The sequence below is a fragment of the Pleurodeles waltl genome, chromosome 8 (assembly GCF_031143425.1).
Source record: "Pleurodeles waltl isolate 20211129_DDA chromosome 8, aPleWal1.hap1.20221129, whole genome shotgun sequence".
NCBI lineage: Eukaryota > Metazoa > Chordata > Amphibia > Caudata > Salamandridae > Pleurodeles > Pleurodeles waltl.
In genome coordinates, this window is record NC_090447.1 from 1,496,869,741 (window position 1) to 1,496,890,125 (window position 20,385).

The window sequence follows — 20,385 nt, forward strand, 5'->3', positions numbered from 1 at the left end:
ATAGGACTTTGGCCCTCATTACGAGGCTGGCGGTCTTCAGAAAGCCAGCCTTGTGGTCGGACTGCTGCCAAAGCGGCGGTCCGACCGCGACATTACGACTGTGGCATTACAGTTGCGGTCGAACCGCCGGCACCGCCACTTTTTGGCCGACTGGCAGTGCCGGCGGCCCAAATCTGCCAGGGCAGTGCTGCAAGCAGCGCTGCCTTGGGGATTACGACCCCTCTCCACTGGTGTTTACATGGCGCTGGTAGAGACAGGGGGCCCCCGCACTGCCCATGCACTTTGCAGGGCAGTGCAGGCCCCCCCAGGCCAGCCCAGTTGCGCAAATCACTGCCTGCTTTGCAGAAAATTATTTGTGCGATGCACAACAGCATTGCCGCAGGCTCTATTATTAGCCGCCCTCACTGTTGTGCGTTTCCCGCTGGGCCAGCGGGCGGAAACTGTGTTTCCGCCCGTTGACCTAGTGGCAAACTCAAAATAGGGGTTGCTGCATAGGTGGTAACCCGACCGCGGGAGTTTGGCGGGGGCTTTTCTGCCCGCCAAACTCATCATTAGGGCCTTTGTGTCAAAAACATATGGGTGCTTGTGCTGAAGCTACCAAGTACTACCAAGGGGCAGTGAAGGAGAGAGAAAAAGGGAGGGAGAGAGGGAAGGAGGGCAGAAGAAAAAAGGGAGACAGGAAGGCGTGACAAGCCAGACCTAAATAGGGAGAGTTAAAACATGCATTTCATCAGTGCATAACCTACAGTCATCTATGCAGCATTAGGATTGCCTCTTGTATTGCACTAATTTTTGCGGATGACTATGCGGCAGCAGTTTCTTTTACCATTTGAAACATGAGAAAGGATTTGATGTTTGATTCATAATATTGTGCAGGATGTTAATTTTAAGTTGCGTATTCGAGATGAAGGAAGTATTAAAATTCTGTTTTGAAAAAGATCTCTTGACCTGTGAGTCCTCCCTCAGTTGCATATGGGGTCTCGTAGTTGGACTCTTGCTCTAGGCTCTGACCCCTGACGTAGGTTTGTTCCCAAAGAATAGATAACAGGCATGCTTGGGACGCTAATTAATATAAACAATTCCCTCAAAAGCGTGAAGAGGGAAAGTACCCAATGTGAACACCTACAGTTTGTTTGTCTTTGTTACTTGATCTTGACGCCTTAGTGCAGTGGCACTGATAATGTACATCATAACAACTGGCCGAACTATAAACAAGGCAGCCATCTTAGAAGAATTAAATAATTAAATGGGCTAAGACAGAGCAAGCTAAGTAGGTTAAAAGTTACTAGGTGACAGGGGCACGAGTCTACAAGCCAACGGCCAAGCTAACTCCTGTATCCCATTAAAACAAACTAGGATTCACTACAGGGGGAGTTGGGAAGGAGAAGAGGGGGCCAAAAATTATTATGGAGATATCTGGCCCTGCAACATTGTATTTCCTGTTGTCTCATCTCATGATTTTGTCAACCTTGTTACATCCTAAACTGTGCCTAATTATGTAGTAGGTTGCATTATACAATGATGCCTGATTGATAGGAAAGACCAATGGGTTGAGCTCCACACTAAGGAGGGCACACAAGGTAGAGAGCAAGAAAGCACATGCTCTCACATGGAGTGTTGAAAGAAAAAGAAAAAATAAGTTCCTTGAATGAGAGTAGGGGAAGGATATGTGTAATCTTATCAAAAGGATTGTAAAGAAACTATTTCCAGGAGAAGGAGAAAAACAAGAAGGGCAGGAAAGCCATTGAGTAAGAGGCAAGCACATGAGACAGACAAGAAAGCAAACAAATTTTCAGCAATGGGCTGACTGAAATCCCACTCTGAGTACTTGTACTGTAAACAAAAGGCTTTTCGATAACCAAAAACTAAAAGGCTAGACCTAAAAATAGCAGAGTGGCCTCAAGCTATGGAAGAAAACACCTGTCCCCACCTCAAAAGAAGTAATCTTTATACGAAGTAGGCTCTTCTTGGATTTACCAATACATGGAGTGTCAGGACACTCTAACCTGTGGCTTATCATCGATGACTACCTGCAAATCAGCAGAAAATTCTAGCACTCCCATGCATCACGCCTTGCACCACTTTTTGTAACCTACTTCTCAGAGGCAGCGTTTATGTGGTTTATAGTGCTTAAAAACAAAGATACATGCAAGTATTACATCACTAAAGGGAAATCTCATATTCTCACGCTACCACCCCAGCATGGTGTGACAAACATATGCTCTCTTTACTTACTTGTTATGCGAGCAAGGCCAGTATTACAGGTGGCCTGATAATTTCCATTATGTGCAGTAACTCCTGTTAGTACACATATCAGAATTAGGAGTTTCGAGTTTTTATCATACGCCGTGCATACTAGGTGCTATAAAAATGCCACCATTGTTAAATTTCGGTAGGCCAAACCTGACAAAGTGAAAGAGGAAAAAAAGGACCAAAAAATACTGGACATATGGATTTTGTCACAGTAAGCATACAAACTTGCATGTTATGCCCCATTTTAGGGCACCATTCTTGTAATAGGTGATATTTATCGCACCTCATAAATAACATACCACAATGTATCATTATTTATCCAGGGCGGTAAATACTGCGCCCCTCATAATGAGCACCTAAGAGGTCAAATGAGTTGGTACAGGTTGGTTCTTCTCATTTATCCTACTTCCTACTAGAATCCAGAAGGGCAAATGTGATGCTTTTTTAATTCGAGCAAAACCTTCAGTCGACTCTGTAGGCTTAGCTGAAAAACTGGTCAGGGTATGGTTACGATGATCTTCAAATAATTTTAAATTTAAGTGACCGTGGAGCATATCTTGGCGCTCAGTATCATGGCTGAGGATAACCGAGGAGTTATGTACTCTGAGAAACTACAAGTACGCAGGATAAAAAAATTGAAACCCAAAAGCATTGTGCGGATAGTGTTTATTATTGAACATCTATTTCATGCATGTGAAGCCTCATTCCCTTGTTTGTTGCCAGATAACTACAAGGGAAGGTGGAAATTCTAAAGACAAAGGAAACTTAAAGGTAAGCCGGCTGAGTATCACGGGATACAGGATGGCAAATGAAGTTACTTCTTCCAGTCACTCTGGCCTTTGTGCCTCATTGCAGTGAATAAATGAGATCCAATCTTCTGGTTACCACCACATCAACATCATCCTTGTTGAAGCATCAAGTTAGATGAGTAGAGGAAAGGTACATGGGCACTATTACCAGTTCACTGGAACTGTGAGATAAAATAGAGGCTCCCCAAAAGAGGACAGATAACTTAGTATGTGATATGCTTTATGCCGCATTCCCTGCAAGGTTTTCTGGAGAACTAATTTCTTGTTTTTCTTCTGGCTGGATAGGGTAAGATAGGGTAGGGATCTGCATTGGACCTCCATGACACTAGGAGCTAACCAGGAATATCCCTACTTGTTTAACAGATTTATCGGCCGGGCTTGCCAAATCGTCGCCATTTATGTTTAAAAAAAAAGTACATATATCTATGCAGAAAAAGACAATAAAACTCACATCATTCAGATCGGGGTTTTAATGGAGCTGCATAACTTTCAAATCGCGAATCAGCATTTCTGTTCAAAATTAACCAACACTGTCTTTAATGCTGGCATCAAGATCACCAAAGGAAAATCATTTCTAAGGGGTGGAATTCATCGAGTCCCTGGAAAGAGCCTCCCATCCACCCTCCTGTCACACTCCCATGAGCACCATCAAAGGCACCTAGGAGTGTCACATATTTTGACAAAAAATTGAAATAATTCACTAAAACACATTTTTTGTTTTAAAAAAAAAAGTTTAATATCAATAACTATCTGTGGTCCCGAACCAAGATGTTACAACAATAAGGCTGCTGCATGTAACATGATTCACTGGCTCCTCTCATGTTCTTCCAGTGTAGATTCCATCATTTGAACACTAATCGCAAGGCAGTGAAGCATCCCAGAAGGCAGCACATATATGCCAGGATGCATCAGCTTTTAAGGGTTTTATTTCTGCACAGTGTAGGCAGGACACCTGGCATTGCAGATGGTGAAGGCAAATGTTGGATCGGAAGATGGGGGGCCTGAAAAACATGGATTGGATCATACATGCCCATGACCATCTCCAGATGCCTGCACTGGGACTTTACGTTCACCTGCATCTGGACGTCATCAGCGACTGCCGAATGGAATTCTTCAGGCACTTGAGGCTGTGAATCAAAGGGATCATTTTATTCCTACAAAGTAGACTTCCTTCTTATCACAAGGATTCAACAATGCATGTGGTGCCCAACTAATGCTTTTCAGCATAGCTACAGCTGACCAGAAGCGTCTCACAGAAGATTGCACCAGTAACACAGCTTTTAGCAGCACTAACTTGCATGTCCGTCAGCTCTGGTTGGCCTATGGGGGGGGGGGGGGAAGAGGCATCTTTACATTTTACACATCATTGAGTAACTGAGTAGAGACTGCCTGGATTGTTTTGCAGAAAATAGGTGCATAAGAGGTCCTTTGCCCAAACTGTAATGTAGCACAATATTAAACTTTTAGTACAAAACATAACTTGCTAAGATCCATAAAATGAAAATCAGCGAGTTGTGAAAATGCAAATTTGCAGTCTAAATTTCACAACTGTCGGCGACACTGATGTTGTCAGTCGGTGCACCACCCGGTCAACAACAAAATAGTTCTGTTTCCAGGAAAGGCACTAGAAGCTCATGACATTGTATCGGAGTCCCTCCTATTCTGTGGGTTTGCTAAATAACAACGCTCCTCCCACTGCGAGAGCTGGCCCGATCCTGGAAAAGAGAGGAAAGATTCAGATGAGGTAAAACTTGTCACGATGTGTTTCAAGCTCATTATACAAACATTAAAACATCAAGGATAAGAATCTTGTTGGGTGATTTAATCTGTCAGTAATATACAACTTTGCTTGTCGAACCAATGGCTAACTTCTTAGAACCAAGATTATGACACATGAGGAAGAAAAGCTCATTGAAGGCCAGTTCTCAAGGGAATTTTAAAAGGATGAGGTATCAAAAGGTATGTTGCTTCTAATTATAGTTCTCCATCATAGATATATACATGAAATTCATGAACCCAAGATTATCTTTGCCTATGTGTGGGAACCAAGATCACTTTTGGAAAAGAAATCCCACGTTCCCAAAGAATCATTTAAATGCCTTTCTAAAACCACGTTAGTTCTCCCTCTCACATTAAAAAAATCTAGAACTGAATCTGACATATTTAAACCTCCTTTAGCTTTACCTTAAAGAAAAAATAGAAGCAAAAGTAAAAGAGAGGCAACAACCTTAAAAAAGGTAATGATAACATTGAAGTGTCTACATCCTCGGAAAGGACATCATTCAAGCCAGATTCATTGTAAAGATCCAGGAAGCCCTAATTAAGGAATACTGCAGCATCTTTTCCAGATAATAATCTTTGTTTTCTATTTTGAAGTGGTAGTACATCCTTTGTTTCTACAGAACAAGGCCATAGAAGTAAGCATTTTGCTGATCCAAAAAATGCACACGGTCATTGCTCTGGATTGCAGTCGGAATCAGAGCCAAAGTCAGTATCTTGAATGTCAGGGAGGTACTGGTGGAGACCGTAAAGATCCAGGATGGACCAGACTCCTCTGCCCTTTTTCCCATCCCTGGAAGTATTGTAAGTAACACCCCAGTCTCTTTCCTGAAGGTAAGGCTCACTTGTTTGACAGAGGTGGAGTTGACCAGCAGAACTGTACAAGGAAAGCAATACTCTACCGTAGAGAGGACCCTTGCATCAGTAATGATTTAGATCCAATAGGCATAATGGAAAGAAATCCTCCATCCTGCCGGATTGGCCTCCTGGGATGGTGAGGCAGACAGCAGAAGCCCAAGGAGGTCACAGGTATTTTTTGGCTTCTCTTGAAGCCTGGAGAACTAATACAGTTGTTCCCCTAAAACTCTTCCTGGGATTGACAAGGCAGCTTCGATTCAATGCCTCTATCCTCAAAACCCTAGGCAGACTTTGCCAGCTGGATAGAACATTGTGGTCTGACAGGTACCACTCAGATGACACTCGCCCTTTTCGCTGCAACCGGTCCAGACTTGTACTACTGGAGGACCTTGTCAGTAGGAGTAGCTCTACTACTCTATGTTGTCTTTCTTGTACCCCATCTCTCTCACTCATCAATCCCCAATTCCCTGACTTCCCCTCTTCCTCGTTTCTCTACCTACCCATCTCTCAGACTACCTCTCTGACACCTCTCTTTACCACTCTCTAAGGCACTTATCTTTGCCTTTTGTCTCTACTTCTTTGTAACTCACCTCTTTCACTGCCTCGCTACCCATTTCTACACCGCTATGCACCCAACCCCTTTCAATCTTGACTCTCTTTCTCTGCCCCAATCCTCTCTCAAATGTACCTCTTACTAACCTACCTCACTCTGACGACTTCATCTTTCTCGACCACTCCATGCCAACCTCCAGATTTTGTCATTCTTTAACGCCTTCACCTCACCTCTCTATCTAACACCCCCTTTACACTTCACTGCTCTGTTTACATCTCGCCTACCTGTATCTTTCTTCCATGTATTTCATCTTTGTCAAACTTATGTCTCTCTGCCTCATCTTTCAATCTTGCACCTCCATACCTCTCTACCTTAACCCTTTAGCTACTTCATTAGTCTCCCTCACCCTTCTCTTTATCTCATTTCTCTAATTCACATCTCATTCACTACTTCATGTCTTTCTATCCCACTTCTCTCACTACCAAACCTCTTAATTTACCTCACCATTTGTTTGTTATCTTATGCTTAGGTATATTCCCTTTCTATCTCTGTTCCCTCACATCATCACTCTATCTACCTTACTCCTGTTTCACTAACCCTCTGTCATTACCTCCTCTTGCTTTTTCTCTGTACCCACTTCTCTATTTTAAGTATCTCGACATCACCTGTCTACAGCTCTTTATACATCTCACCACCTCTTTTCTCTATTTCACCCTCTCTACACTACTGTACTTACATCAACTCTCTACCTGCCCGTAGATTCCTAGTAACTTTTTCTCTATTTAACTTCTCTCTTTTTCTGCCGTTCACTCGCTTGCTATAATGCTCTCTTTGTGTCACTATTTTCTTTACCTTACTGGTCTTTTGACCCTTTAATTCTATTTTTGCCCCTTCCTCTACCTCACCACTCTTTCTCTATCTTGCACTTCTCTTTACATCTCTCACAACCTCACCTCTCTACCTCTCTTTCTTTATCTCTCAAGGCTATTATCTCTAGCTTACCTCTCTTTCTACCACTCCTCAATGTTACCTCAGTCCTGGGCCTCTCCCCATCACTCTCTCCTTCTCTGACTCTATTGTATTCTAAGACCTGTCCTATATTTGTTCCTCTTTCTATACCTAAAAAGACGCCGCTCCATCTTTCCTTTTAGAAGTCTTTGTTACCAGCATAACACATACAACCAACTCTGGCAGATCACAGTCAGCAACTGCTTTCTGCCTTACAATCTCCACATTCCCTGTTCCAATTCTAAACCCGGTTGCTAAGTAGATTGCTAAGACACCCAGTGTTCCACTATGGATAACAATATTAATACACCATAATACAACATATCTCCCTTCCTATAATAATAGAACTATATACACGAATGACACAAAATTTATATACAATCCTCATTACACAAACTCAGTATAACGATGTGTTATACAAACTTAGTATAAATGTTACTTGATGTACTTACTCTGTGTAACAATCCCTCAAATAACTTGGTTTTCTAGTCACTCTCTCTCCCTTCCTCATCCGCACCACCTCCTTCTCACTTCTCCTTCCATTGCTTCCATAACTATCATCTTTCCACCCTTGCATTTCCAAATCATTACATTTGACCACACTTTTCGTAATCCATCTCCTTCCATCATTCAATTCCACACTGTATCTCCTCACCCTAATTATCTGCTTGGGCATAGACCACTTAGATAGACCTTTTCTGGTCCCTCCCCACAACCTGGTTCGCACCCAATCCCCAATTGCAAACTTACACCCCTTCACCTTACTCATTAGTCTTTCATCATATTTACCTTGCTTCTTCTCCACGCGACTTAACAAATTTCTTTCATTTACCTTTTGTTTACCTGCTTTTCCCATCCAACCTGGTACAGCCTTAGTACATGGTTTTCTTCCTTTTAATAACATAAAAGGTGTCTCCATCGTAATGGAATGTGGAGTGGTGCAATAGCTCCACAATAGATTCTTAATCTCCTTCTTCCAATTTAACCTGTTTTGAAGTGACAATTGTATATTCTCAGTCAACACCCTGTTGAACCTTTCCACTAATCCATTTTCCCTAGGATGTGCTACAGCTGTCGTAATAAGCTTAACACCACAGCATACTAAATAATTCTCAAATTCACCAGACGTAAATTGAGAACCATTATCAGTTACTACATCTTTGGGAAAACCCTCTTGTCTTCATCTCTCTTCACAGAATTCTATAACCGTACTAGACTTGACATCCTTCACCACACTAACCTCAGGCCATTTGGAATGATAATCCATCATGACAATAGCATAGTTTTTTCCATTCTCACAAAATTCAAACGCGCTACACACATCCATTTCCACCTTCTGCCATGGTTTGCATGGAAACGGCAGAGGAACAATAGGAGTTTCTCACTAACGTGTCTTGTCACTACACGCACAACACAAACAATTCTTCACGTATCTTTCCACATCCCGATCCATACCCGACCACCAAAAATTCTCCTTTGCCTTTCTCTTCATCCCTGACACAGCCCCATGTCCTTCATGTAAAATCTCCAACACTTTCTCTCTTAATTTATACGGCACAATCAACTTGTCCCCTCTCCTCAAAATACCGCCTTGCTCAGATAGTTCCGACCATACATCTTTATAGTTAGCCACAATTCTAGCATCCTCTCCCAGCTTCGACCAATGCTTATCCAAACTCTTCTTTAACATCTGCATCTCCACATCTTCAACCACTGCCGTCTTCCACACATCTTCAGGTATAGCTTTAGCTTTTATGTCTTGTATGTCTGCCACCAACCAATCCTCCTCCTCATTTTCATCAGTTCCTTGTATTGACAATCGTGACAAACAGTCAGCATTCACGTTTGCTACACCAGGTACATATTTCACTGCAAAAGTATACTCTTGCAGTCTAAACATCCATTTAGCAATTCCTGAAGATGCTTGACCAGCAACTTTCGTGGTAAAAATATCTACTAACGTTTATGGTCTGTTTGTAAATCACATTTTCATCCCCACACAATTCCTAAAATACTGAATTCCCTACCAACAAGCAAGTGCTTCCTTTTCTACCGCAGAATACGTTGCCTCAGCTCCCTTCAAAGTTCTCAAAGCAAATGCTATAACCTGTTCTTTCCCTTTATCCACTTGCATCAAAACCACTCCTAATCCATGCATGCTGGCATCAGTAGATATTATAGTAGGATTTTGTGTCACAAAAGGTTTCAACTCAACAGCATTAATAATACTTCTTTTGAGATTGTTGAACGCTTGTTGGCAATCCTCTGATCATACATACTTCTGATTCTTCCTCATTAACACACGCAACGGTTGTGCCAGATCAGCAAAATTCTTTACAAATTTGGCATAATATTCCGCCAACCCCAGAAATTACCTTAACTGGTCTCTATCAACTGGACATGGTGCCTTTTCAATTGCCTCCATCAAATTAAATTTTGGTTTTATCCCATCACCAGATATAGTAAATACTCAACACTCTGGCGTACAAATTTGCATTTATTCACTTCAACAGTCAGTCCTGCTTTTTCCAAAATTTCACATACCTTCGTCATTATTCCATCATGTTCATCTTCACCTCCTGCCCACACCAAAACATCATCCTGGAAAAACCTTAGGTTTTCCACCTCGCCCAACAAGCTCTGCATAACTCTTTGAAACACTGCCGAAACAGATGCAAGACCGAAAGGCATGCGTATAAATCTAAATGCACCTTCAGGCGTAATAAAAGACGTAAGATGTCTTGACTCTGGGTGTAACAAAATTTGATGGCACGCACTCGACAAATCAAGAGTTGAATACACTTTCCCTCCTTTGATTCCTGCTAATAGCTCATTTATATTAGGTATGGGATATCTATCTATCCATATATTGTCGTTAAGATCTCTTAAATTTACACACATCCTAATCCTACCATTAGGCTTCCGAGCTAAAACCACCGCATTTACCCATTCCGTAGACTCAATCCTCTCTCTATTACACCCATCTCCAACAATTTTGACAATTCTGCTTTTAACGCATCCCTCAACACTACTGGTACATTCCTTTGTGAATCTTTGGTTTAGCACCTTCTTTGAAGATGATCTTGTGTTGGAAGTTTTTGAGACATCCCAACTTGTCCCCAAATAAACTAGGAAACTCATTCTTCCATTTCATGGTATTCTCATGGAACAGAGTTAATACTTGTTCTTCAGCATTTGGATTTATTATCACATTCAATGCTCTTTGCTCCTTCCCCCCTAATAAACATCGCCCACTTTCAACTACGTATACCCAACATGTAATTTCCCTTTGCTTGAATTTTGTCCTTCCTTGAAAACACCCCATAATGGGTATCCTATTAACACCATACCTAACTAGTTCTACTTTTGATATAGATAATTTGTTCTGTCCTACTTCACACCACATCTCCCTATCGATAAGCATATATGGAGAACATGAATCCGCCCACATACGTATCGATATACTATTAATACATACTACACATTTTGGTACTCTTTACTTCTCTCACAACCTCACCTCTCTACCTCTCTTTCTCTACCTCACAAGGCCATTATCTCTAACTCACCTCTCTTTCTACCATTTCTCAGAGTTACCTCAGTCCTAGGCCTCTCCCTCTCCCCGGATGGGGACTCGTAATCCCCAGGGCAGCGCTGCCCTGGCGGATTACAACCGCCGGGACTGCCAGGCTGCAGGCAGCCTGGCGGTATTACTGTGGCGGCTCCGCCACGGTCATAATGTGGCGACAAGTACCGCCAGCCTGTTGTCGGTACTACTGCCACATTATCTCAGACCGCTGGGGTCATAATGACCCCCTTAATCCCTTCAGTAAACTCCCTGTGCTCCGAAAATCGCTGCACAGCCTGCCGGAGACGCCGCACAGCCATTTTGCGACCGAGAAATTACCGCACAGCCGAACTGGAAAGACGCAGCCCGACTTCTCGAGTGAAGATTCGACGTAGCGCCTGCCTTGCGACAGAAAATTCACCGCACAGCCCTACCGGATTGAAGCACAGCCGAACCGGACGACGCAGCCAGATTCCCCGAGTGGAAACCAACGCAGCACCTGCTGTGTGACAGAAAATTCAACGCTTCGCCCTACCAGATCAACGCAACACCTGTGACTTCTTCCCGCACGCCCAAGATTTCCCCGCATCGTCCCTGGGTGTCAAAAAGATCCCCGCATCGCAGTGAGGAACCAAGACTGCGTCCCGGAAATCGATGCAAAGCCCCTTGCAGCGTGGAAAGAAACGACGCATCATCTGTGATGCGCAGGAAAATCTGATGCACACCCTATTTTTCCACGCATCTCCTCCTCTGCGGTCTCTGTGTGTGTTATTTTTGACGCAAACCAGGTACTTTGTGCTAACAACAGACAACTGTTGAATTCTAAGACTTAAGACTTTTTAATATTGCAAAAAGTGATATCTCAACTTGTGCTTATTGAATCTTTATTGTTTTGACCTTAATTTAGCTAGATAAATATCATATATTTTTCTAACCCTGTGTGGTGTACTTTTGTGGTGTTTTCACAGTGTTACTGTATGATTTATTTCACAAATACGTTACACATTGCCTTCTAAGTTAAGCCTGACCGCTCAGTGCCAAGCTACCCGAGGGTGGTCACAGGATAATTTGGATTGTGTGTGACTTACCCCGACTAGGATTGCAGTCCCTATTTGGACAAAGGAGTATACCTCTGCCAACTAGAGACCCTATTTCTAACATTGGTGATCAGCGGTGATGATAGGACTTGTGTTTGTGCAGTGACTTACAATAGCTACGTGTACACTACCTACCAACAGTTAAAGGTCAATTTGATTTTTCTCTTTTTGCTGCAAATTCTTTTTCCTCTTTGACATTTTAATCCAATCCTAAACATGTCTCTGGCTGGGTCTCAAGGAGGAGCTGGAGAGTTTGACCTAGCTAAGCTGGAGACATACACTATCAGCCAGCTGAAAGGGTTCTGCAAGGGGATGGGAGTACCTACCTGGGGTGCCTCCAGGAAGGAGGAGTACCAAAAGGCGCTGAGGGCCTGGGCAGAAGCCCGTTCACAAGGGGATGTTGAGGTGTAGGGGCCAGAGGATAGCTGCGCGGAGGATTTGCCAATAGCAGTGGGAGTGACACCCCTGGATTTGTGCCCCCTGCTAAACCAGGGAGCAGTGTCTCAAGCCACGGCCTAACCACGGAGGAAAGGAGAGGGGAGAGAGAGTTCCAACTGCAATTGGCCAGGTTAAAAATGGAGGAAAAGAGAGCACAGAGAGAAGCAGAGGAGATGAGAGCGGAGGCTGAAAGGGCCTTGGCTGAAAGGAAACTACTTCTGGCTCATGAACTGAGTCTAAAGGAGCTGGACCTCAAGTCTAGGCAGTCTGAGTCCAGCAGTGATGGTGGCAGCATACATACAGGACCTGCTGGTGACAAAAAGGTTTGTATACTCAGTGATGTGGTGCCAAGTTTTGCGGTGGGAGATGACATTGACAAATGGTTTGATGCCTATGAAGTTGCATTAAGGGCTAATGGGGTTCCTGAAAAGCAACGGGGGGCCGGGCTTGTGGAAACGTACCAATAATTGGGAGCGACACACTTCTCACATTAGAAAAAAAGGACCAGAACACATACCCGCTCATGAAAGCCATTTTAATTGCCAAGTTTGGGCTGACCCCTGAAAAGTATCGCCAGAAATTCAGGGACAGTACCAAACGCTCCACACAAACTTGGGTAGACTTTTTTGATGTTTCTAGCAAGGCACTGGATGGATGGGTGCGGGCAGTAAAGTAGATGATTGTAAGGGGTTATATGATTTCATCCTGAGAGAGCATATGCTTAGTATTTGCTTTATAGAGTTGCGCCAGCACCTGATTGACAGTAAGCTGACTGATCCCAGGAAGCTTGCTGAGGAGGCGGATCTCTGGACTAGCATTAGAGTGTCCAAGAAGGTATTTGGGGGCACCCCCCACAAAGGTGGTCAGGGTTCCCACCAGAAGAAAGAGGGGGGAGAAAAAATTAAAAATAAGGAGGTTCTCAAAAGGCCCCCCAAAAAATTCCCAAGGGGATAGATGTACCTAGTCCCAGCCTGATTCTGCAAAGAAACCAGGTTTCTTTGACTGTAAGAAAGGGAGGTTTGTACCCCAATGTACAGAGTGCACTAGGTATGGTCACTCTAAGGGGGACTCCATGTGTCCCCAGAGGGCACAGACCCCCACTGGAGGGCAGACACCTGGGTTGGCTAGGTTAGCGCTCAGGGAGGAGGTAGTCCCAGTTAGCTTTGGGGAACAGATGGAGGGGACCCTAGTGTCCCTGAGAGATGAGGAAATGGTGCCAAAAGCCCACATGCCTGCTAATACTTCGAAGTATAGGCAGTGGGTCACCATTAGTGGGCAAAGGGTGGAGGCTCTACGTGACACAGGAGCCAGTATAACTACTTCAGGGGTCAGCTTGTGTCAGAAGAGCAGGTCATCCTAAATACATTGCACCAGGTCATAGTCGCTGACAATCGTAAGAGCCACCTACCGGTAGCTCTGGTACCCTTTGAATGGGGGTGGGGGGTCTCTGGTACTCTGAAAGTAGCTGTGAATCCTGCCATGCCTGTAAATTGTCTGTTAGGCAATGACCTTGAGCGCACTACCTGAAAGGAGGTAGAGCTAAGGTCTCACCTGGAGATGTTAGGCTTGCCTGAGTGGGACTGCATGACCACAAGGTCCATGGCTGCCCAGGAAGGGAGTCAAGGGCGTCTGGAGCCTGGAATAATGGCCCAGACAGCTGCCAAGGAGAAGGGCAAGGGGTACGGGAAACCGGACCCAGAAGTTCCTGCAGTGGTTGGCGGGGTCCCTGAGGAGAAGCCCCTGAGCCAAGTGGGGAGGACATTGCTGCCCTGGGTAACCTACCTGAGCTTGCTGGCTGACAAGTGGAAGGTGGGCCAACCAGGGAGGAATTTCTGCAAGGCCCAGAAGGAATGCCCCACTCTTGAGGGTCTGAGGCAACAGGCCTCAGCCCAAGCAACAGGTGAAGCCTCTGGCGATCACCATATTTATTGGGAAAATGATCTCCTCTACAGTGAGCCTAGGGTACCGGAGAATGGGGCAGCATGTGTGCTGGTGGTCCCCCAGTGCTACCAGGCCTTCCTACTCTGTCTGGCTCACTACATCCCCCTGGTGGGACATTTGGGGCAAGACAAGACCTTTTCCAGGCTTGTCACCCACTTTTATTGGCCCGAATGCGGATGGCCTCAGATGCATTCTGTAGGTCCTGTCCACCCTTCCAGGCTAGTGGGAAGACAGGAAAAGGGGTCAAAGCCCCCCGGTCCCACTCCCTGTCACTGGCACACCCTTTGAAAGGGTGGGCATCAACGTTATTGGTCCCTTGGACCCTAAGACTGACTTAGGCAACAGGTTTATCCTGGTTTTGGTGGACCATGCCACCCGCTATCCAGAGGAAATCCCTCTGAGGACAGTGACTGCACCGGTGGTGACCAGAGCTCTGATGGGGATATTTACCTGTGTGGGATCCCCAAGGAGGTTGTGTCTGACAGAGGCAAAAACTTCATGTCTGCATACATAAAGTCCATGTAGGATGCGTGTGGGGTGACCCACCTGTTCACCACCCCTTACCATCCTCAATCCAATGGTCTTGTGGAGAGATTCAACAAGACCTTGAAAGGTATGATCACAGGTCTCCCTGAGGCCATGAGGCGTAAGTGGGACGTCCTCTTGCCATGCCTTCTCTTTGCTTATAGAGAGGTGCCCCAGAAGGGGGTGCAGTTCAGTCCCTTTGAACTTCTCTATGGGTACCCTGCCAGGGGACCCCTAAGCATAGTAAAAGAGGGGTGGGAGAAACCTCTCAGGAAACCCCCCCAGGATGTGGTCAGTTACATGCTGGCCCTCCGCAACCAGATGCAGCACTTCTGGAAACAGGCCAAGAGCGACCTCGAGGCCAGTCAAGAGGTTACGAAACAATGGTATGACCAGAAGACCACCCTGGTAGAGTTTAAACCTGGCGACAAAGTTTGGGTGATGGAGCCAGTAGAGCCTAGGGCCCTCCAGGACAGATGGACAGGCCCATTTGAAATCAAGGAGCGTAAGGGGGAGGCCACTTACTTAGTGGACCTCAAGTCCCCTAGAAACTCCCTAAGGGTGCTCCATCAGAACCGACTGAAGCCCCATTTTGAGAGGTCTGAGGTCAGCATGCTTCCGGTGACAGATGGGGGTATGGAAGAGGAGAGTGAACCTCTCCCCGACCTCCTCTCTGCCAAGGAAGATGATGAGTCAGTGTAGGGCGTCATTCTCTCTGACTCCCTGACCCTGGATCAAAGAGGGGACTGCTACCAGTTACTGGAAGAGTACTCCTCCCTGTTTTCCCTCACCCTTGGACTCACACACTTGTGTGTCCATGACATTGACACAAGAGACAGTCCCCCTGTAAAGAACAAAATGTAGAGGTTGTCAGACAGGGTGAAGGCCAGCATCCAGGAGGAAGCTGCCAAGATGCTGGTTCTTGGGGTGATTGAGAAGTCCAGCAGTCCCTGGTCCAGCCCTGTGGTGCTGGTTCTCAAGGCTGCCGCACCCGGTGCTAAGCCAGAACTTAGGTTATGCGTGGACTACCAGGGTCTCAATTCTGTCACAAAGACAGATGCTCAGCCCATCCCCCAAGCCGATGAGCTCATAAACAGGCTAGGCGCTGCCAAATTCCTCAATACCTTTAATCTCACATCAGGGTACTGGCAGATCGCCTTGACTGAGGGGGCTAAAGAGAGATTCGCTTTTTCTAGTCCTGAGGGAAAGTTCAGAGTAATGCCCTTTGGATTGAAAAATGCCCCAGCTACCTTCCAACGGTTGGTTAACGGGGTCCTAGCTGGCAAGGATGCGTTCTGCACAGCCTACTTAGACGGCATTGCCGTCTACAGTTCCTGCTGGGAGGAACACCTGCTCCACCTCCAAGAGATGCTGACAATGAAGGCCAGTAAGCGCCAGATTGGGCTGGATTCCGTGGTGTACTTGGGACACTTAGTAGGTGGTGGCAAGGTGCAGCCCCTCCAGGCCAAGATTGAGACACCTAGAACCCAAACTGAGGTGAGAGCCTTCCTGGGCCTCACCAGGTACAACCGCAGATTTGTTAAGAGCTATGGCACCATAGTAGCCCCCTTAGCAGAACTCACATCTAAGAAACAACCTAGGTTGGTCAATTGGACAGAGGCTTGTCACAATTGGCACACCTCTGGCACACAGATAAGTCCCTTGTAAAAGGTATCAGTGGTACCAAGGGCCCTGTGACCAGGGAGGGTCCCTAAGGGCTGCAGCATGTTATGCCACCCTAAGGGACCCCTCACCAAACACATCCACACTACCATTGCAGATTGTGTGTGTTGGTGGGGAGAAAAAGGCAAAGTCAACATGGCATCCCTCTCAGTGTGTCATGCCCACAAAACACTGCCTATGGCATAGTTAAGTCACCCCTCTAGCAGGCCTAACAGCCCTAAGGCAGGGTGCACTATACCACAGGTGAGGGCATAGCTGCATGAGCAATATGCCCCTACAGTGTCTAAGTACATTCTTAGACATTGTAAGTGCAGTGTGGCCATATTAAGAATATGGTCTGGGAGTCTGTCATTACGAACTCCACAGCTCCATAATGACTTCACTGGATACTGGAAAGTTTGGTATCAAACTTCTCAGCACAATAAACCCACACTGATGCCAGTGTTGGATGTATTCTAAAAAGCACACAAAGGGCATCTTAGAGATGTCCCCTGTATTTTACCCAATCCTCTACTGTAGGACTGACTGTTCTGTGCCAGCCTGCCACTTGCAGACAAGTTTCTGACCCCATGGGGTGAGAGCCTTTGTGTTCTCTGATGCCAGAAACAAAGCCTGCTCTGGGTGGAGGTGCTTCACACCTCCCCCTTGCAAGAACTGTAGCACCTGGCAGTGAGCCTCAAAGTCTCAGGCCTCGTGTTACAGTGCCCCAAGGCACTCCAGCCAGTGAAGATACCCGTCCCCCCGGACAAAGACCCACTTTTGGGGGCAAGTTCGGCGGGAAACTTAAGAAAAACAAAGAGGAGTGGCCACTTCAGCTAGGACCACCACTAAAATGTCCAGAGCTGAAGTGACTCCCTCCCTGTAGAATCCTCCATCCATCCAAAAGGAGTGGACGCAAGAAGGGTGTAGCCACCCTCAGGGACAGTAGCCATTGGCTACTGCCCTCTGACCCCTGTAACGTCCCTAAATCTTGTATTTAAGGGCTTCCCTGAACCCAGCTCACCAGATTCCTGGTGACCTGACAAGAAAGAAGGACTGCTTAGCTGAACCCCCAGCAGAGCAGAAGGAAGACAGCAACTGACTTGGCCCCAGCCCTACTGGCCTGTCTCCTGCTTCAAAGAACATGCACAAGAACAGCGACACATCCAGCGGGACCAGCGACCTCTGCCAAGCTCCAGAGGACTGCCCTGCACCCAAAAGGACCAAAGACTTCCGTGGCCAGCAGCCCAGTCCAAGAATAAACAACAACCAAGGACTGCAGCCCCAATCCGAATGCGTGAGTCCTGACCACTCTGCACCTGACGCCCATGGCCTGTGTCCCAACAGACCTTGTGCCTGGTGCCAGGTGATTATGAGTAAGTGCCCACCCTGGGTTGACCTCTCCACCCCTCCAGGATGACGCCTGCAGAGGGAATCCCGAGGACCCCCCCTGACCGCGAAAGCTCCGGCCAAAGATATCAGACGCCTAAATACCCACTGCACCGCAGCCCTCAGGCCTTGAAGAACCCGACATCCGGCGCAGCTATGTTCAGCAGGTGGCCCTCCTCCCTGTCCAGCTTGTGGTTTGCCCGAAACGACCCCTAGACCTCGCCTGCAGCATCTGAGTGACCCCCAGGGTTCCCTCATAGAGAACCATTGGAAATCCAACACCTTGTTTGCACCCTGCACCCGGCTGCCCCAGTGCCGCTGAGGGTGCGTGTTTGGTGCCCACTTGTGGCCCCCCCAGTGCTCCTCTAAACCCCCCAGGTCTGCCCTCAGAAGACGTGGGTACTTACTTGCCTGTAGATCTGATTCAGAGTGCCCCCTGTCTCCATAGGAGCCCACGTTAAAATTGCTCCACTTTGACCTCTGCACCTGGACCGCCCTGTGTTGCTGGTGGTGGGTGTTTGGGGTTAACTTTAACCCCGACCAGTGGACTTCCTAAAACCCGGAGACTGAAACTAAGTTTTGTACTTACCTGCAAATCGAACTAACATTTCTTCCTCCCAGGAACTGCGTCTGAAAATGGCAGTCAACTTTTAAAACAGATAATTGCCAATATTTAAAAAACTGTATAGCTTATCGATTTCAAACAAAGTACTATTGATTTATGTGTGAAATACGAATCTATTGAAGTACTTACCTGCAACTTGAATCTTGTGGTTCTAAAAATAAATTAAGAAAATATATTTTTGCTATATAAAAACCATTGGTCTGGAGTTAAGTCATTGAGTGTGTTTTTCTTCTATTGTCTGTGTGTGTACAACAAATGCTTTGCACTACCCTCTGATAAGCCTACCTGCTCGAACACACTACCACAAAAGAGAGCATTAGTATCATCTACTTTAGCCTCTGTTAAGCCTCTGGGGAACCCCTGGACTCTGTGCACACTATATCTCATTTTGATATAGTATATACAAAGCCAGCTTCCATTCTCAGGGCCCCTGACTACTCCGTGGAGTTCATCGTGCAGACAGACGCTTCAAAGCATGGCATAGGGGCGGTTCTAGCACAGCTGAATGAGGAGGTCGTAGACCAACCAGTAGCCTTCATTAGCAGAAGCTATTACCACAGGAACAGAGGTGAGTGCCATAGAAAGAGAAGCATTTGCAGTGGTCTGGGCACTGAAGAAGCTGAGACCCTACTTGTTGGGAATTCACTTCCAGGTTCAGACAGACCACAGGCCCCTCAGATGGCTCATGCAGATGAGAGGCGAAAATCAAACTCTTGAGGTGGTCCATTTCCCTACAAGGGATGGACTTTACGGTGAAGCACGCCCGGGGACTGGCCACGCCAATGCTGATGGTCTCTCCAGATTCTTCCACCATAGCGATTAGAGCTCCCAAGGAGTTGCGTAGCTCTCCCCACTTTCTGCTGGGGAGGACACATGTTAGACATGACAGCCTTAGGGTGGTTATCCCCCAACTTTCTGCCTGCCTCCCTCCACTTTTCTGACAGTGTTTTTGCTGGTTTTAGGACTCTGCGCACTTTACCACTGCTAACCAGTGCTAAAGTGCATATGCTCTCTCCCATAAACATGGTAACAATGGTTCATTCCCAATTGGCATATTTGATTTACTTGTAAGTCCCTAGTAAAGTGCACTACATGTGCCCAGGGCCTGTAAATTGAATACTACTAGTTTTGCCTACAGCACTGGTTGTGCCACCCACATAAGTAGCCCCTTAACCATGTCTCAGGCCTGCCATTGCAAGGCCTGTGTGTGCAGTTTCACTGCCACTTCGACTTGACATTAAAGTACTTGCCAAGCCTTAAAACACCTCTTTTTCTACATTTAAATCACCCCTAAGGTAGGCCCTAGGTAACCCATAGGGCAGGGTGCCATGTAGGTAAAAGGCAGGACATATACAGGTGTGTTTTATATGTCCTGGTAGCGGAAAACTCCTAAATTCGTTTTCCACTACTGTGAGGCCTGCTCCTTTCATAGGATAGCATTAGGGCTACCCTCATATACTGTTTGAGTGGTAGATTCTGATCAGAAAGGGGTAACCAGGCCATATTTAGTATGACCAGAATGGTAATAGAAAATCCTGCTTCTTGGTGAGGTTGGATTTTTGTATTACTATTTTAGAAATTCCACTTTTAGAAAGTGAGCATTTCTCAGCACTTAAAATCCAACTGTGCCTTACAGCCTGTCTCCAATCAACGTCTGGCTGGGCTGGTTGACAGCTCCCTTATGCATTTCACCCAGACAACCACAAACACAGGATACTTAGTCACACCTGCACTCATCTGCATATTGAATGGGTGTTCCTGGGCTGGGAGTGTGGAGGGCCTGACACTTACACTTCAAAGGCTAGTGACCTTCCCTCACACAATGGACTGCCTAACCCCTTACTGGCACCCTGGCAGACAGACCTGTACTGAAAGGGGAACCT

The 20,385-nt window shown here is 46.1% G+C and overlaps 1 protein-coding gene across 3 annotated transcripts in view; it reads right to left on the reverse strand.

The window, feature by feature from the left end:
• Positions 1–3,760: 3,760 nt before the first annotated feature.
• ILDR1 (immunoglobulin like domain containing receptor 1) overlaps positions 3,761–20,385 on the reverse strand; it is a 163,462-nt gene continuing 146,837 nt past the window's right edge. For 2 of the 3 annotated variants that reach the window (XM_069202730.1, XM_069202731.1), the window contains one exon: positions 3,763–4,777. In XM_069202730.1, coding sequence (XP_069058831.1) covers positions 4,736–4,777 — 42 coding nt within the window. In that variant the 3' untranslated portion in view covers positions 3,763–4,735. Of the gene's footprint in view, positions 4,778–20,385 lie in introns of all 3 variants that reach the window. The other variant, XM_069202733.1, reaches the window with a different exon arrangement.